Source organism: Atractosteus spatula, chromosome 5, assembly GCF_055471065.1.
Source record: "Atractosteus spatula isolate fAtrSpa1 chromosome 5, fAtrSpa1.hap1, whole genome shotgun sequence".
Classification (NCBI taxonomy): domain Eukaryota; kingdom Metazoa; phylum Chordata; class Actinopteri; order Semionotiformes; family Lepisosteidae; genus Atractosteus; species Atractosteus spatula.
This window is the reverse complement of record NC_142710.1, coordinates 26,939,182-26,954,872: the sequence shown is the minus strand read 5'-3', so window position 1 is coordinate 26,954,872 and position 15,691 is coordinate 26,939,182. Positions and strand designations below refer to the sequence as shown.

Sequence of the window (15,691 nt, the reverse complement as noted above, 5' to 3'; positions counted from 1 at the left end):
AGTAATGCACTGACAAAGATGTGAAATGAATTTTTTAATTTGCATACAAATACAACAGCAGGTAAAATAAATTGCTATATTAAAAGCAACAAACAACCTGTCAGAAAAAAGGGCCTAGACTATATAAACTCTCACCCACCAAATCTTAAATTAGAAAGCCAATATTCAAACAAAATGGCTTTGTCTTTGACAGAGGCCCTTCGTCAAATTCTGGGTTTGTAGTTGGTGAGCAGATCAAAATTTCCATCCAATATAGATTTAGAAAAATTCTCCTAAAACTTAATGTAAACAATTTAACTTGCTTTATGAACACAAATCCTTGAATACACAATTGCAAAACACCTTTCTTTAATAACTGTTGTGATTCTAGTAAGATAACAGCAATTTCACAACAACAAACATTAACTATACACCTATACACCCTTAAACTTAGATCAAACTGTCTTGATCAAACACTAAGTTCTCTGATATACTTTCAGGAACTTTTACACTAGCACTAGAACGAGAGCCCAGCTTAGTGACCGAGATGAGAAAAGCAAAAAAAAAACCTCACTTGGACATTTAAACAGTTAAAAAGAAAAATAGTTGTGTTCTAGGTAGACACATTTATAGAGAAAAAAAATGCGCTCTCAGCTGCATTTAACATTGTTAAATCTTTCAATCCTGAGCTTTTAGTGACTAGTGTGTGGTTGCAGGGTGACAAGTGCCTCTTAATGCAAGCCCTAAATTATTTACAACACTGCCTCTAGAGTTGTTACTTTTTCGCTCTCTTTCCCTTCCCTCCTTTGGCTCCTTTCTTACAGTACTTATTTTCCAGGTCTGACAAAAGGGAGTTAAATTCCTGTTCCCGTGACTTCTGCCTTGTCTAGGGAAAAAAATGAGATGGAAAACATTACTAAAGCTGCGCTTTAAAATACTTAAGTATTGAACAGTACATTTCACACTTTCATCTAACCTTGTCCCATGATTATTTCAACTGTCCGATCGTTTACATTGGAAAAATGTCGTTGGTTGGCTTCTACTCATCTCCAATAACTTCAACGAGGCTGAAGTTCAATCTGTCATAAATGCAACAACTGAAATCTGCTTTGTTGGGAAGCTTAACATGAGGAGCACCAACTCTGCCTGTCTTTAAGTTAAAGGCACAGCATACCAAACTCTGATCAGTGCACCTCTGCTGAGACATGGTACAAAAGCCTTGCTGTCTTGTTTTAAAGCAATTCAAGACTACTACAGCAAAACGTGGCACTTGAAAATCCTCACGGCTGAACATGGAGAGTTATACAGAGTGCACAGCCTGTGTGACACTCTGAGCAGACACGTCAACATCTTACCTGCAATGCTGCCACCAGATCTTGATCCTTTTCTTCATTCTGTTTCTGTTCCTTCATTAATTTTTCTGCTTCTTCATTCTGTTTCCGTTCCTTTATTAATTTTTCTGCTTCCCTTTTCTCTCTCTCAGCCTGTTGATAAAAGTTCAAGTTTACAAAACTAACTTCAAAACAACATGCATAAGTGTGCATGTATTCAAAAACAATATCAATTTCTATTCATCAGATGTAGGTCTCAATTTTAGGACAGGAGAATCTGAATGGAAGGTTTCTGTTCTGCACAGGTTCACTACACTGGTAACAGAAATGACCAATAGAAACTGAGCTTGAAGAAGGTACAAATGAAAATCATTTAGATGTTCATGTTGGCATTTTCACCAATGTGAAAAAACAATAAAAAGTCAAACAATATTAGGAACAATTGTCATAGACAAAATGAGTCTAGGAGCTTTTAACTACAGTGTATTAGTAATATCTTTAATATACTGTGTGCCATTTTGGTCACCATGATAAGAACAAATGAGAAGAGGCCATTCGACCCATCTAGCTTGTTTGGTTGTTAGCAGTTGATTGAAACTAGGATCTCATCCAGCCATTTCTTGAAAGCAGTCAAGGGTATTGGCCTTAACGAATACTCAGGTACTGCCTGGGTGACTTGTTCCATATGGCCACAACCCTTTGGATAAAAAAGTACCTCATGTTCTCTGGTTTAAATACATTTTCACAGTTTCCACTTGTGTCCTTCTGGTTCATACATCGAAGTGCCTTTAAAATTTAAATTTAGCCAACTGTTTTTCAGTTAAAACATTAAACTCTGCTCACTACAAAACACAGTGAGATGCTTTTCACTTAATGTCACAGCCACAGTTGTCTCCATCCTTCAAAATGTTTTCAGGTGACAGATTACTGATATTAACCCTACAATATTCTTTTCAACAGTACAGAAATTCACTGCATGTTGTTTAAAATATTCACAATTATGATTTTAAAAATAATTACAGTAAATAATGTCAACCTATACCCAGTGAGAAATAAGTTATTGCATTTTGACTAGACTGCAATACAGCATAAATTTTAAAAGGGAGGTTAATCATAGAATAAACACAGAAACTTAACACAGTAAGTTCCTGGTGGAAGACACTACAAAAACATTTAGTTCAAGTAGGGAGCTGTGTCCGCATGCGTGGGCTGAAAAGGAAGGATTTATTCCATGCGGAGAAGAGAAGAAAAACATACCTTTCGTTTGCGTGCCACCTTCTTTTTTTCAGGCTCGTGGGTGAAGGCTTCATAGGCAGGCAGGTCCCCAGCATCTATGCCTCCCTGGATCAGGTCACGTATGCGAGGCTCGTCGTCATAGGTGCCGCACAGTATCGACATCATGATCTTGTCCATGTTGCCCTTGAACTTCAGGTAGAGCTGATGCACATCGTTCTTCTCCTCCTGTGAGCCCTTGTATTTGTTCTCAAATTTAACAATGTCCTCTACTGTCAGCTAGGCATCAAAGAGGAAAAGAGGGGTAAAGTTTTAAATGTTAAAAATTTAGTGGAAAGATAAAAGCAAAAGTAATAGAATTAAAATGCACCAGTGTTTTAAAAAGTAAATTTCAACAACAAAGCTAGCAACTGCATGGAGGGATCTCATCAGAAACTCCCACAACAATCCCTAACAAAGAAACAGTGAACATAACAATGGTTACAAATAATCTGAACATGCTCCTTATTCTGAACATGTGGCAGTAGTGTAATATAGGCCTCTCCTGAAGCAGTTCATCCAAACACACCCTGCAGTGTGCATCACTCGTCGATAAGCAAGAAACACGATGGTTTTCATCACTGCTAAACATGCCAATGTATTTGAGTAATAGAGTAGGACTAATGTTAGTGAGACAGCCATAGTCATCTGTCACAGGGAGTGTCTAACGTCTGTTTTTTGAAAAAAAGTTTTAGATCCCTTTGCAAAATAGTTTTCAGTGAATACCCCCCACCAAATCAAACAGGCATGAATGATAAACTGGCAATATACCAACTGTTAAGACAATAAAAATTCTAAAAATTTTAAAAGCAGTAATGCTGTCCAGTGAATGCTCAAGTAAACCATTTCCATTGATGATCCTGAGAGATCCCATTCAACACACTAGGGATTGTCTGTCTGTGCCAGAATCCTGCAAACACCACAGTCTCATCTGACCTCAGCTCGAGAAGCTTTAACAAACAGGATAACGTGCAACTCGGCAGTCCATAATTTAATCATGACACAACACATCAAAACTAAACAGTAAAAAAGCCAGTGATTACACCCCGAGTAAGAGGGATGAAAAACTTGAAGATTTACAAATTGACTCCAGGAGCCAAACCAGTGGAAGGAAGCATCAGTGATGATCAGCAAATCATGTTCCACACGAAACTATCAGTCCACTGGGACTCCACACTGCAGCCGAGGCACCCTGATGGAGTTACCTTGGGGAAGAGCAGCCTCCAGTACTCTTCCCAGCAGCGGTCCCGCTGCAGGCTGTCGGCCTCCTCGTCCACGATGCCCTGCTCGTCGTACACTGCTCTCTGCTCCGCATCACTCAGTACGGCGTACACCTTCCCCAGAGTCTGCAGCACAGCAGCACACCGTCACATTGGCTCATACCGCACAGTACAGCTCCAAATAGGTTCAGCCACAGTAACCCCCTGTCCAGCCTGTTTGTTACATTCCTCCAAAGCAGTCTTTACACCTTGCAAAATTAACAGGGACGCATGAAGGTGACCACTCATTAATACCTACATTGCACACTAATGAATGACCCCGTCTATACTGCATAATAATTCTATTACAGAACAGTTTTTAGTCACCATATGTACATGTCAAATTTGGAAGCACTGGTCTCTGAATGGTGAAAACGGAGCACAGTCTCATACACCTTGTCCAGAATCTTCACCTTCTCTGCTAATATCGCTTGCAGCTGCGTTGAGCTGTGAATCTTTCTGCTCTGTGAGGGTACTGATCAAAACAGAAGTGCAAAAAGAGGCAAAACGGCAATCATCTTAACTGAACGCCTCGTGGCAAGTCGCACACCTCACACCTCCCACAGCGACAGAGAGAGGGCCCTGTGTGGTGATGCGGAGGAGCTGACCACATTAATAATAGTAAGAGTGAAGATGGTGGGTAGTCATTTTTTTTTTTATATTTGACAGATTTGTTCTGATTGATATTTTTCGTGTCCAATCCAAGTATGCATTGGAGAAGGGCTTACTGTACCACGCCACATGTAAATTACATGTCTGGGTCACATGAGTTCGCGTAATATCCAGTTCGCCTGTTTCTGGCTGCATGTCTGACGTAAAAAAAAGCAAGGAAAGCAGGGTATGGCACTTTTGTGAAGTCTGATGGACTGCAGACATACAGGTTTGTTTTTATACAGACTTGGTGGCGCAGTGGTTAGTTTTCCGGATTTGGGGCGAGGTGTGGATAGCCGGACATACCCCCATGCTGGAAGGACATAAAACCTACAGAAACAAACCGCCGCAGCGCAGGGGGAGAATGTTATTCTGGTTGTATTCCTTCTCTTACCTGGAACTTTTCGGTGGCCCGCGGGTCACTGGGGGCTCTATCCGGGTGGACCTCCATCGACACCTTGTAATACCCGCGGCGGATTGCCGGGCCTGACGCCCCCCTGCTCACCCTCAGAACCTGATACAGGTCCGGAGAGCCGAAGAGCTCCTGGCAAAGGTCGATCAAGCCCATCGCGCTCGGCTGTCGGTGACTGACCGGGAAACTGCACCGCTGACGGGGAAAAGAGGGAGTGAACCTGCGCGCGGGCACAAGCTGCTATCGGCTGAAGCTCACGAGCACCAGTCGCAAACAAACCCCGACACGCGAGGCGAACACGAACACGAACACGAACACGAACACGCCCAGCAGCGGAGCCACGGGCACGTGCGCCAGCAGCTCCGAAAGCACCTGCCCAGCTCACCGAGGAATCACGCCCTGCAGCCGGGGGGGCGCAGGTCGAGGATTCAACGTTAGGGAGTCCACACGACGCACTTAATGAAACGGTGCGAAAAGCAGAAGACCATGCAGGACTGCCCTGACGCTAGTACTCCATCTGAACAGTCTGTCTTTTACTAAGAAACAGCTTTCAGGGGGAAAAAAAGACGACTACGTATTATATAACATGAATGCCGACAGCAGCTGCATAATAACAAAATACTGATGTTTCGTAATACAAATGAAACATCGACAATAAACAGACTTTTAGTCTGCATCCTAGCGTTGTCTGCATCTACAACACCGATTCCAAACACTGCGAAAGTTCGTGTACCAGCAGCGAACGCAGAAATTTGTTTAAATTGATTTGGCCTAACAACTAAGTATTGTATAGACGGTCTCCCAGCTCTTTCACCTGACCGCCAGCGGTTTACCGGATTTTACTAAGCTATAAAACATCAAAGAATCGATCAAATCGAATTAAAACAACCTATATTACCAATTTATATCCAGTCCTAAACCTTCCACTTCTATCCGCCGTTGCAGCTCCGAAATTTGGCGCGGGACGTAACTACGTAAGACCGTGTGTGAGCGCGCACGTCCTTACAAGCGCGTCCACGCCAAAGATTAAACTGCAAAAAAAAAAGCTTATGCATCTAGGTACAGACTCGTCGATTAATAAGTTATTCCTCATTAGGTTACTGGACAGCCTCCTAAATCAAACCAGAATCTAAAACCTAAATCAAGCCAGAATCTAATCCTATAATTATTTTTGTTTTGAAGTAATTGAACATTAATGAAAATTACAGGACAGATTCACCTTCATCAAAGCAGATAAACTGCTGTCTCTACCCATTTGTAGTTTTTAGACGATGCAGTATTTTTGTTTCCAGAGGATCCTTTAGACAGTCTCAGGACACTTTTTTTGAGCTGAACAACTATCGTATGGGCATCTCTTATTTTTAGTCTTAGACCATTTATACACGTAGTTCAAGTAACCCAAAGAAGGCTCCGCAGCCGAAACTTTGTGTTTCTTTTCTTCTCTTTTCACCATGGAATAAACCTTTACATGGTCTGGCTTGTACTAGAGCCAGAGAAAAATACTGTATTTCTGCCACCGATATGGTACAGTACATTAAATTTAAATAAAATTACAAGAATTTCAATTGCACAATTATTCAACCCTTTGCTAGCCAAGATCAGATCAGTTTCATTTAAAATTTCATAAAAGTAGTGTAATTGTTTCAGTATGTAATAAAGGTGGTTCTTCTTGAAATGAAAGTTCCCTCAGATACAGTGTGTATTGAATTTGAAGCCATAACTTACAACAGAGATACAACATGCCAAGAAGTCAGGGTTAAAGTGGTAGAAAAGCACAGCTCTGGCAAAGTTCAACATTTCACAGTTGCTGATCATTCTTAAGAGGAATATGCATTATACTGCCCAGATAACACCCAGTTCAAGCTACTCTTCCAAAGTGAGCTGCCGGATTACTGTAGTAGGATTGCCCCTGTGGAGCCAACAAGCCTGGCAAAGTTCTGTGGCTGAGATGGGGATCATCTCTATACCGTGGTCCCTATTCCAAATTGAGCCTTATGGATAACTGGCAAGACAAAAACCATTATGTCAAAAGAATCACTGTATAAGCATGTAAATAATAAAGCACACAAGTGGGAGACGATTTTGTAGTCCCGTCGTACAAAAAGTGAACTTTCTGGTCCAAAAGACCAAAGCTTTGCCTGTGGCATAAGCTCAGTCCATCACATCACCCAGTCAGCACCATGTCCAGTGTCAAGCACGGGGGCGGCAGCATCGGGATATGTTTCCCATCAGCAGGGGCTGGGCGGCTTGTCAGGGCTGAGGGACAGTGGATGATGCAAAGCGCAGGTGACAAACAAATACGAGGTAAAAAACTTGCTTTAGTCAGCCAAGAGCTGTTGTTCACTAGTCCAAAGTCATTGCCAGAATTACACTGGAATAATTTGACAAGGTGAAATTTATATTCTGGAGTAGCCCAGCTAAGGTTTTGACTTATATCCTACAGAAAACGTATGTTTAGACTTGGAGATTGCTGTCCATCAATGCTCCCCAACAAATGTGTCAGAGCTGGGACGATTTTGACAGTAGGGGTGGACATATTTGAACCAACCCAATATGCAAAGCTAGTAGAGGCCAAACATACTGTATGCTCATCAGTAATTGTTGCCAAAGATGCTTCCATTAAGAACTAAATAAAGAGACTGAATTTGATTATTACAGTGTTCAATTAAAAAAAAAGTTCATAAGAAAAAAATCTATATACCTTATTTGTATTTCATCATACGTAACTATTGGTAGGTGGTGAAACCTGAAAACTTTCTACAGTTTTGCCATATGATTTTGTGAGGCGTTGAAACAGAGGAGGTTTTAAAAATTGAAACTAATCTATAAATTGTGTATTAGGCCTTTGTTAAATAGTTCCTATATTCACATATCATTTATTTTTAAGTATTCTATTCACAGTTTGACATATTAGAAATGTTATTATATTTCTGTGTGATAATAATATATAACACCAGATTGAAAGGATTCACAGCAATTTACCCTGTGTTCGTGTGGGTTTCCTCTGGGTGCTGTGGCTACTGATGGACTAACGTCCCATCCAGGGTGTACCCCTTACCAGCATAGGCTCCAGCTCCCCCACAACCCTGTATTGGATAAACTGGTTAGAAAATGGGTGGATGGATGAAATAAGCTGTGAGTCCTTCTGCTCACAAGGAGGAGCAACATCCAGTTTATTGCAGGAGAACACAGATGGCAGCACTCCTAGAAAAGTGCTAGAGCAGTTGTATTCACTTCTTTTCCCGGAGGTCTGCAGTCCATCAGGTTTTACAGGTGACGTAGGAAGCTGTGGTATAAATAAAGACCCTTTAAGTGCACACGTGATTTAATTTAAGGCATTAAAAGTCCAGGGTGTGAGGAAAACCAGAAGACACTTCATGAAGGTCCCTCCAGGAGCAGGAGTGAATATCAGTGAGTAGGCAGTCCAGAGTTTCAGGAAGGCTGAGTCACAGATAGGACAGGAACAAACAGGACCAGTACAACACAAAGTAGTGGTAACAGAAAGGAAAACTGTGAGACAGTAAAATCAAACTCTCCTGTCCATCTCTGTCCCTGCCTCCTGGAGCCACAATACATACAGTATTGTGTAGTGTGTGCCGAATACAAGTTTTTACTCTTTCCTTAATTTGATTCCTAGATTCTATATCTCCTACTGCAGACCTCGACTAGCTTTCTCATTATCTTTGTTTTGTTTTTCTCCAGGTCTCCACCTCATGCTCTCCACACAGTTCCCGGAATTTAGATTTCCAGAATCCATTTCTCCCTGCCTTTAGGTTTGCCACTCTTTCGGTCTGTCTTAAACAGTCACTTGCCTCCTTGGATTCAATATTTGTTTCCAATTTTTTCAACTGCTGATATATTTTTTTATTTATTTTATTGAAAATACCGTTTTGCACTCCTCTTGTTGCTCTCACTCTGTTGCTGTCCTGTGTCTTGATGCAGACTTCTTTCTGAAATACAACAAGGGTCAGTATCTCTGCAAAATGCCGCTATTGGATGAACAGCACACGGTCCACCTGGATGAACTCAAGGGCTCCAGTGATGCTGAATGGATTGAAAGCGTCGGCAGGTGTTTTTGGTTCAGAATTGTTTTTTGTCACAAACCAGACAGACAAAGGGACCCACAGGAAACAGACACAGAAGTGCGTGCACACCAACAGATGGACACGTTGCAGCAGGCACTTCATGAATCAAAGCTCCTTACCCTTTCATTGGAAATACAATTTCTACAGAGGTGCACAGGTCTGCAGGCGGGGGCCCATGCCTGGTGCTCTTTATGTCATCAGGATTTAACTGCTCCAAATCAAACACGTAATTAGTTACAGCTACTTGTGGAACCCAGCCCACAGTAGAGCTGCAAACTATTCATCAGCTGGATAAAGGTGTCATTAGTCTTCCAGTCTTCCTTCATTACTCGGTGCATTTGTATCTGTTTGATGAACTCCACTTACTTTTTACAATTTACACCAAAAAAACAGAATTCTTTATTATTTCTGCATTTAGAACTAAAAAACTCCAGCTGTTTTATGCTTTATTTTATGACGGACACTTTTAATACGGGTAAATGCTGTGTCTAATGCTGACTTTGATCTGAATATCCCTTTGCATCTACTTTAAAAGCATGGCTTTATAGCTAAAAGCAATTTTAAACTTCACTCAAGGACAGTAAAATGTGCTTTGCAAATGTTTTCATGATTTCAATGGTATACCAAAAACCATACTTTGTGTTATTATTCAGGCCTAGCCTATAGTCGTCAATATAATATAACACAGTACTTTTAAAAACTAAAATGGGACTGGTGTATTATCAAGACCAAGTGAATAAGTCATCTCATCTTTTGTCCAAGTAAAATGGATCAAACAGGACCAGACAGTCAAATTAGCATTTGATGGAAGCACTTTATTTCAGCTAAACACATACAAAATAAAGCCTATTGCTATGAATTAATTCAGAAAAGAATTAAATTATACACAAAGTACATTTAAAAGTCCTCAAATGCATTTGAATGCATTTGAAAATTAGTCATATGCAAAAAAAAAATACATTTTACAGTTCATTGTAAGAGCTATAATAATCAGAGCATGCAATCAACCTAGGTCTTCACATACCTGTACTATAAAGTACATGCATACTGTGTGTGTCTGTTATAATTATGATTATAACATTGGTGCTTGCTTGAATTCCAAGGATATTCCAAGGAAACTGAAATATGGTAAATTGTTTGGGCAACAATTTTATAACACACATACCGATTCACAGGTTCCCCACCCACATACTAATTGACAGCACATTAAAAGTGTTAAGTAATGCATTCTGGTGTGTCTTTAAATGGACCATAATTTAAACACTGAGATCTCCCTGGGCTTTCCATAGTGACGGTTCAAATGTCCCAGCACTGCTGAGGCAGGTCACACCTTCATTTTCTCTACCGTCATCTCCAGCCCTCCTGCTGGACAACTCTCATGCAAGCTCCCGTCCTGCTCTGCCAGGCACATTATCAGCTAGATCTTTATGAAAAATGCATAGCAGAATATCTCACTGCTACAGAGATATTGAAGTGATCTTTTCCCTGCCTTCACACTGGGAGACAAAGACAATGGTTGTGAAAGGGGCAGCTGATGGGGTTTTCCAGTTTTTTTGGAGCATGTGAAGCAGATTTAATACAATTGATCTGAGAAATGCTTATAAGACATCATATGAGACACAAATGGGTTTAATGGTGTTTCCCCAAGGTAGCTGCCTGTTGTGTTGTGGAGTGCCTTCATTGGTGCTGTTGAGGTGGAGTCCTGTCAATTACAGAAAGTGAGTTTTGAATGTATTCAGCATTCTCTCCTGGTGCGGACCACCTTGCTGAGGTATTTGACTGGAATCCCCCAGGGTCTCATGAGATAGACATCAAACAAGTAGGCCATGCCAGGCTCCAGACCTCCAATGGTGGCTGTGGTTACGGCTCGACGGGGATTGAGCTCCTGGAAATATTTACAGAGCACTTTTTCCACGTCACTTCTAGACTCTGGCCCAATGCACCTCCCTGTGCCCCCCCCCTCGCCCTGTTCCAGCTTGTGGCGGTACACGCAGTACAGGCTCCTCTCCTCTGTCCCCAGCCAGGCCAGCGTGACCGAATGACAGCTGCGCAGCTTGTTGAAGGACTTAATCTGCAGGCTAGCCGGGAGCAGGGGGGCAGCCTGGCGGTGGTACGCAGAGGAGGCCTGGATTTTCACGGCAGTTCCCCATTGCCCTGATACTGCTGGTCCCACCGGCAGCGCAGTCTCCAGGTGTATCACGTAAGTGGGCTTTCCTTGCACCCAGATCTGAGTCACCTCTTCACTCAACTCCTGGGACGCCAGCTGGTCCGCTTTGCTGGTGACAGTGACTCGCACCTTCCCTGCGCCACATTTCTGGAGGGTGAGGAGGGCGCTCTGCTGCCAGCCCCGGGGACGGAAGCTGAGGTGCTCACCCGGCCTTCCCCCTCCTCGGACAGTCACCCACCTAAGCTCGCCCTCGCCCAGTGGCTGCACGGGGGGCCGGGGCTCCTGGTGTGTATGGGCAAAGGTGCCTGTGTATGCCACGCTGGTGCCGTTTAGCTGGTCCACCACAAACACGTCGAAGTAGTACTGCGTGTCTGGGGACAGCTCCGACACCGTGTACACAGTCTCTGTGCCCGTGCAGACATGCAGCACAGCCAGGGACTCGCTCTGCAGGGCCGAAGGTGACCGCTGGCCGCTGTTGGGGAAATTCCACCACTCCTGTTTGAGAAATGGCCGCGGAGTTGCCTTCTGTTTTCCCCCCATCTTCATTTTCTCCTTGCGCATCGCTTCCTGCGCTGCACACATGCTCTTGTAGTTGTGCCTGCGGTTGGCCAGCATGCAGTAGTGGTACCTCTGCTGCCCGTGCCCCAGGGCTGAAGGGCTGGGGCTCCAGGATAGTGTAACGCTGGTCATGCCCAAGCCCACAATGCGAATACGAGGGTCTGAGGGCAGCTGGGGGAATGCCTCCAGAGACCCCCCTCCGTCCTGCAGGTACACCAAGATCCTAGTGTCCTGCTCCACCGAACGTAGCTTGAGAATGTAGAAGGAGGCCTGTGTGTGGGGTGGGATGCTGTAGGTGTCCATGGCGTTGCCCTTGTATGTGTGCAGCAGCACCTCGGCCCCGGAGCTTCTCCACCACACCTCTGCCATGCTCTTCTTCTCACCCCCTGCATGGAGAACAATGCTCATACCAGGGCTGGAGCCAGTTCACACACTCAGCAACAAGTGCTCTGGGACATTGAACATTTATTCCAGCCTCAGCCTCCACCACAGACTACTGTGTTACCAATTAAACAGAGAAACGAAGTATATAATATGCTTAACAAAAAAATCGTTTTTCACAGATATGTGCTTACACACAATGTAAAAGTGAATGCCAATGGAAGTGGAAAACTCCAAAAGTTAGACAACATTTTCTTAATGTAAACTATTGTAAATGTGGGACAACAAGATGAACTAAGATTTGTGAGGGATACAATGCTACAGAAAAGCACTATGTGCTGTTTTGACCATTTCTTAACTATGTGTCAGTCTTGTTTTATACGGTGTATCTAGCGTGTGTCTTTCACTCCCTCTCTTTACTAAAGCACGCCACAATGCGTCATGTGCATCAGCAGGCAGCTCCCCTGTGGCTCTCTGACCTTGACACAGAGACTAGCAGTGCAGGTCAGACTCGCAGTGCAGTACACCACAGAGCAGTTTGACAGTAAGAAAAAACAATACTTGGGAGACATCTTGAAGATCCCAGTGGCGACATGGCTTATTGAATGCTTAATAGAGGAGAAGATTTCAATGATGTTCATGGGAACACGTACATTCTGGCTGTAGCTATTAATGTTGTTAAAGTGCACATAAATGGCACAAGAATACTGCCCCTTTGTGGATTAAGTGATGGTATTCTTATCACTTGAATGATTTATCACTATTTAAAAATCTATTTTTAAATGATGGAATGTTTACAGCTCAGTAAAGGAAAGACCTTTGATCCTTTTTTGAATGTATCAATATCTGTATCTATATCTATAAATAAAAGCTAGTTACGATCTTAAAATGAATGGCAACAACTTGGTGAATTTGTACTTGATATGGTTTTACCCAAACTTCTGATTATTTATCATTATTTAATTGCATTAAAAATGATTACCCTGAATAGGAGACATGTTTGATAGGGGACACTTCATTAATTCAAGATTTAATGTCATCTGAAGGTTAATGATTAATTCTTCTTTGTCGTTTTATCTAACACAATTGTCATCACGAATGAATTTTGGTCTGTTATGCTCCTCAAATATTTAATGAACAACATTCTCCATCTGGCCCATTGATGGTTTTTATGATTAATCTGTTTAATCTACTGTTATTTACTTTTTTAGCATTTTCCTATTAAATTTGCATAAAATGAGATTGAGAAGAAGCTCTTAATTATCACTGAACATGGTCTAACTAAATTTAGATTAAAAGAGACAGAGGAGACAGAGGATAACAGATATGTTACAAGCTGGGCTACTAAAAGTGTAATGTACTTTGATCCATAATACGTTGATTAAAAAAAACAACTTAAAGCAAACTATTATGGAACATCTGTATTCTTCAGTACCCTAATACAGTTTGTGCATAACCTGGCTTACGTGTAATGTCTTATACTTTGTTGTCATAAGTAAGAACCCTGAACACACCAAGTGAAGTCAACCAGAGTGCACAGCACAACACACGCTCTGTGCAGGTGTTCAGTGTACACTTACAGTGCAAGGCTGTGGCTGGCTTGCTCTGTAGCATCCGGGCAGTCAGACTCCACTCAATGGGCACATCACATGGACTCACAGCCACAGAAAATGTAGGGCTTCCCTTCTGCAGTGTGAAATACAGCCTGCCAGATAACCAGATAACAGACAAAAGAAGGGTGGGATTTAGTGACTCTACAAGACTGCATTTTGCAACTGTACATAACAGTTTGACACTCTGTCTGTTGTGATTCCTTGGCACAACCTTTTCTTTTTGTCTGCTTTTTGGGGGACTGAATATTACTAATATTATTAGAGTATTTAGCTTTTTGTCCAGTGATCAAATTGTTTTTATAATTCATAAATTAACACCAGAGTGGAATGCAAAGTCATAAAATAATGCCATCTTAACTAGTATTATTAACTAGTTCATTTTCATACTCATAATTCATTGGAACTGCTGCTCTTAACACCCACCCTAAACTGTATGGGCCTTCATTCTAATATTTATCAATCACATCTTTGTTTTGCTTTCTATATATAGTATAGTAATACTGTATACATGGATATAAGCCTATATCACATGTCTATATGTTATATAAATATATCGGGTAGTTGTAGGCTCATTTCATGAAACATACATGTGGTCTTATGTGGAACACAAGAATTTCCAGGAATTTATAGGTTTTACTACTGGGGTTGCCACTTCGTTCACTGCTTTATGAAAACTGTAAGAAAAGTGTTCTGCAGTCTAAGAAAATAAATTTGACACCTTTGCAAACTTGCATACATACTGTATGCCCTTTGTGTGTAGACACTTAATTTCCCCATAGATATGGTTATGGCTTGGAACTTCTCAGTTACAAAATGAATGGATTTTCCTCGTTTGTGAAGTCTGTATGACTTGTCTACTGATATAGGTGGGAACGCTATGCCTAATTCATTGCCTTGCAATACAGTGCTGATGTTATCAGTGTCTCTGTGTCCTCTCACCTCCGTAGCTGGTCCTTAGGGAGACGGATGGGGGTTAGCTTTCCCCTGGAAAGCAAGACAGAGGGGCGTAGTGGGACCTCATTTTCAGACAACAGAGCAGGGGGCCCCACTAGCCACACTGGACCACACAGCAGAGCAAGGATCAGATAACAGTGAGGGTATATAGCCATTCCTGCAGCCTGCTGGGACACCTGGGAAGGACAAGCACAGTGACACGGGGGAGAGAACCTGGTGCACCCACAGCTGTCAAATCAAACTGATTTTTATGACAGCTGTGCATGGTAGCATGAAAATGTAGGTCAATTCTCTGTCAATGTTAGAATACAATTTTTAACATAGGATTTTTATGGAACAATTACTAATCCTTGGATTGTAGATGCTGGTAAGATGTTGTCTGTCTAACCTTAGGTTGACATTTTTAGAATTACTAGACTTACAGAAAGTTGGCAAGCTCTGACAGGCAAAATGTCCTGTTCCTAGTTCACTTTATTGCATTTTAATGAAATACAGTATAATTCATTCAAGCAGTATCTTCAGAAAGTGTCATAAAAACTATAGCATTTTCTTCCTCCCTAAGAGTACAAAGCATAGCACAGATGGCACATATTCAAAACAAGACTGCTCTCCTGCTTTCTTTTACTTTTCTACAGTTACAAAAGTCATCATTAGCTTTGTAGGCTCGGCAGCCCCAGGGATGTTATCACAGCATTGAGTCTGAATATTATCAACAACACAGAACAGGAAGCAAAGTAAAAAGACACAAAGAGAGTTGATTACTCACCTCAGCATCTGTGAGAAATGGGTCTTTAAACATATGAATATAGCAATACAGGCAGTGTATGTGTTCCAGATCCAGTCTACTTAAATAGCATACAGTTGAGTCTTTGAAAATATCTTATATGAAATATGTATAGGCTTCTCAGCAGTTGGGCTGTTTGAATTTATACAAGCAGAAGACCCAGTTAAAAGCTTACCTAAACATCACACTAGATAAATACATTTTGTTCATTTTGCACTATGCTGTTTTATTTCTGAAACCTCTCA

At 41.9% G+C, this 15,691-nt stretch overlaps 2 protein-coding genes across 2 annotated transcripts; both read right to left on the bottom strand.

Moving 5' to 3' along the window:
• Positions 1-21: 21 nt before the first annotated feature.
• On the bottom strand, positions 22-5,881 carry dnajc9 (DnaJ heat shock protein family (Hsp40) member C9). The gene is made up of 6 exons (XM_088917149.1): positions 5,803-5,881; positions 4,887-5,099; positions 3,788-3,928; positions 2,568-2,822; positions 1,335-1,463; positions 22-865 (listed from the first exon to the last, which is right to left on the bottom strand). Exons 2-6 carry the CDS (start codon positions 5,058-5,060, stop codon positions 755-757), a joined length of 810 nt encoding a protein of 269 aa, XP_088773275.1. The 5' UTR covers positions 5,061-5,099; positions 5,803-5,881; the 3' UTR covers positions 22-754.
• Positions 5,882-9,793: 3,912 nt separating this feature from the next.
• On the bottom strand, positions 9,794-14,817 carry ndnfl (neuron-derived neurotrophic factor, like). Its single transcript, XM_088917211.1, has 3 exons — positions 14,648-14,817; positions 13,676-13,800; positions 9,794-12,100 (listed from the first exon to the last, which is right to left on the bottom strand). Exons 1-3 carry the CDS (start codon positions 14,815-14,817, stop codon positions 10,725-10,727), a joined length of 1,671 nt encoding a protein of 556 aa, XP_088773337.1. The 3' UTR covers positions 9,794-10,724.
• Positions 14,818-15,691: the final 874 nt, after the last annotated feature.

Excerpts from the sequence above, each read along its gene's own strand:
- dnajc9 (XM_088917149.1), bottom strand. The coding sequence starts at position 5,060 with ATGGGCTTGATCGACCTTTGCCAGGAGCTCTTCGGCTCTCCGGACCTG. Across the intron at positions 1,464-2,567 it reads AGGTGGCACGCAAACGAAAG|GCTGAGAGAGAGAAAAGGGA; the intron begins GTATGTTTTTCT and ends TTTTATCAACAG. Across the intron at positions 866-1,334 it reads ATCTGGTGGCAGCATTGCAG|ACAAGGCAGAAGTCACGGGA; the intron begins GTAAGATGTTGA and ends TTTTTTCCCTAG.
- ndnfl (XM_088917211.1), bottom strand. The coding sequence starts at position 14,817 with ATGGCTATATACCCTCACTGTTATCTGATCCTTGCTCTGCTGTGTGGT. Across the intron at positions 13,801-14,647 it reads CCTAAGGACCAGCTACGGAG|GCTGTATTTCACACTGCAGA; the intron begins GTGAGAGGACAC and ends GTTATCTGGCAG. Across the intron at positions 12,101-13,675 it reads GCCAGCCACAGCCTTGCACT|GGGGTGAGAAGAAGAGCATG; the intron begins GTAAGTGTACAC and ends TTCTCCATGCAG.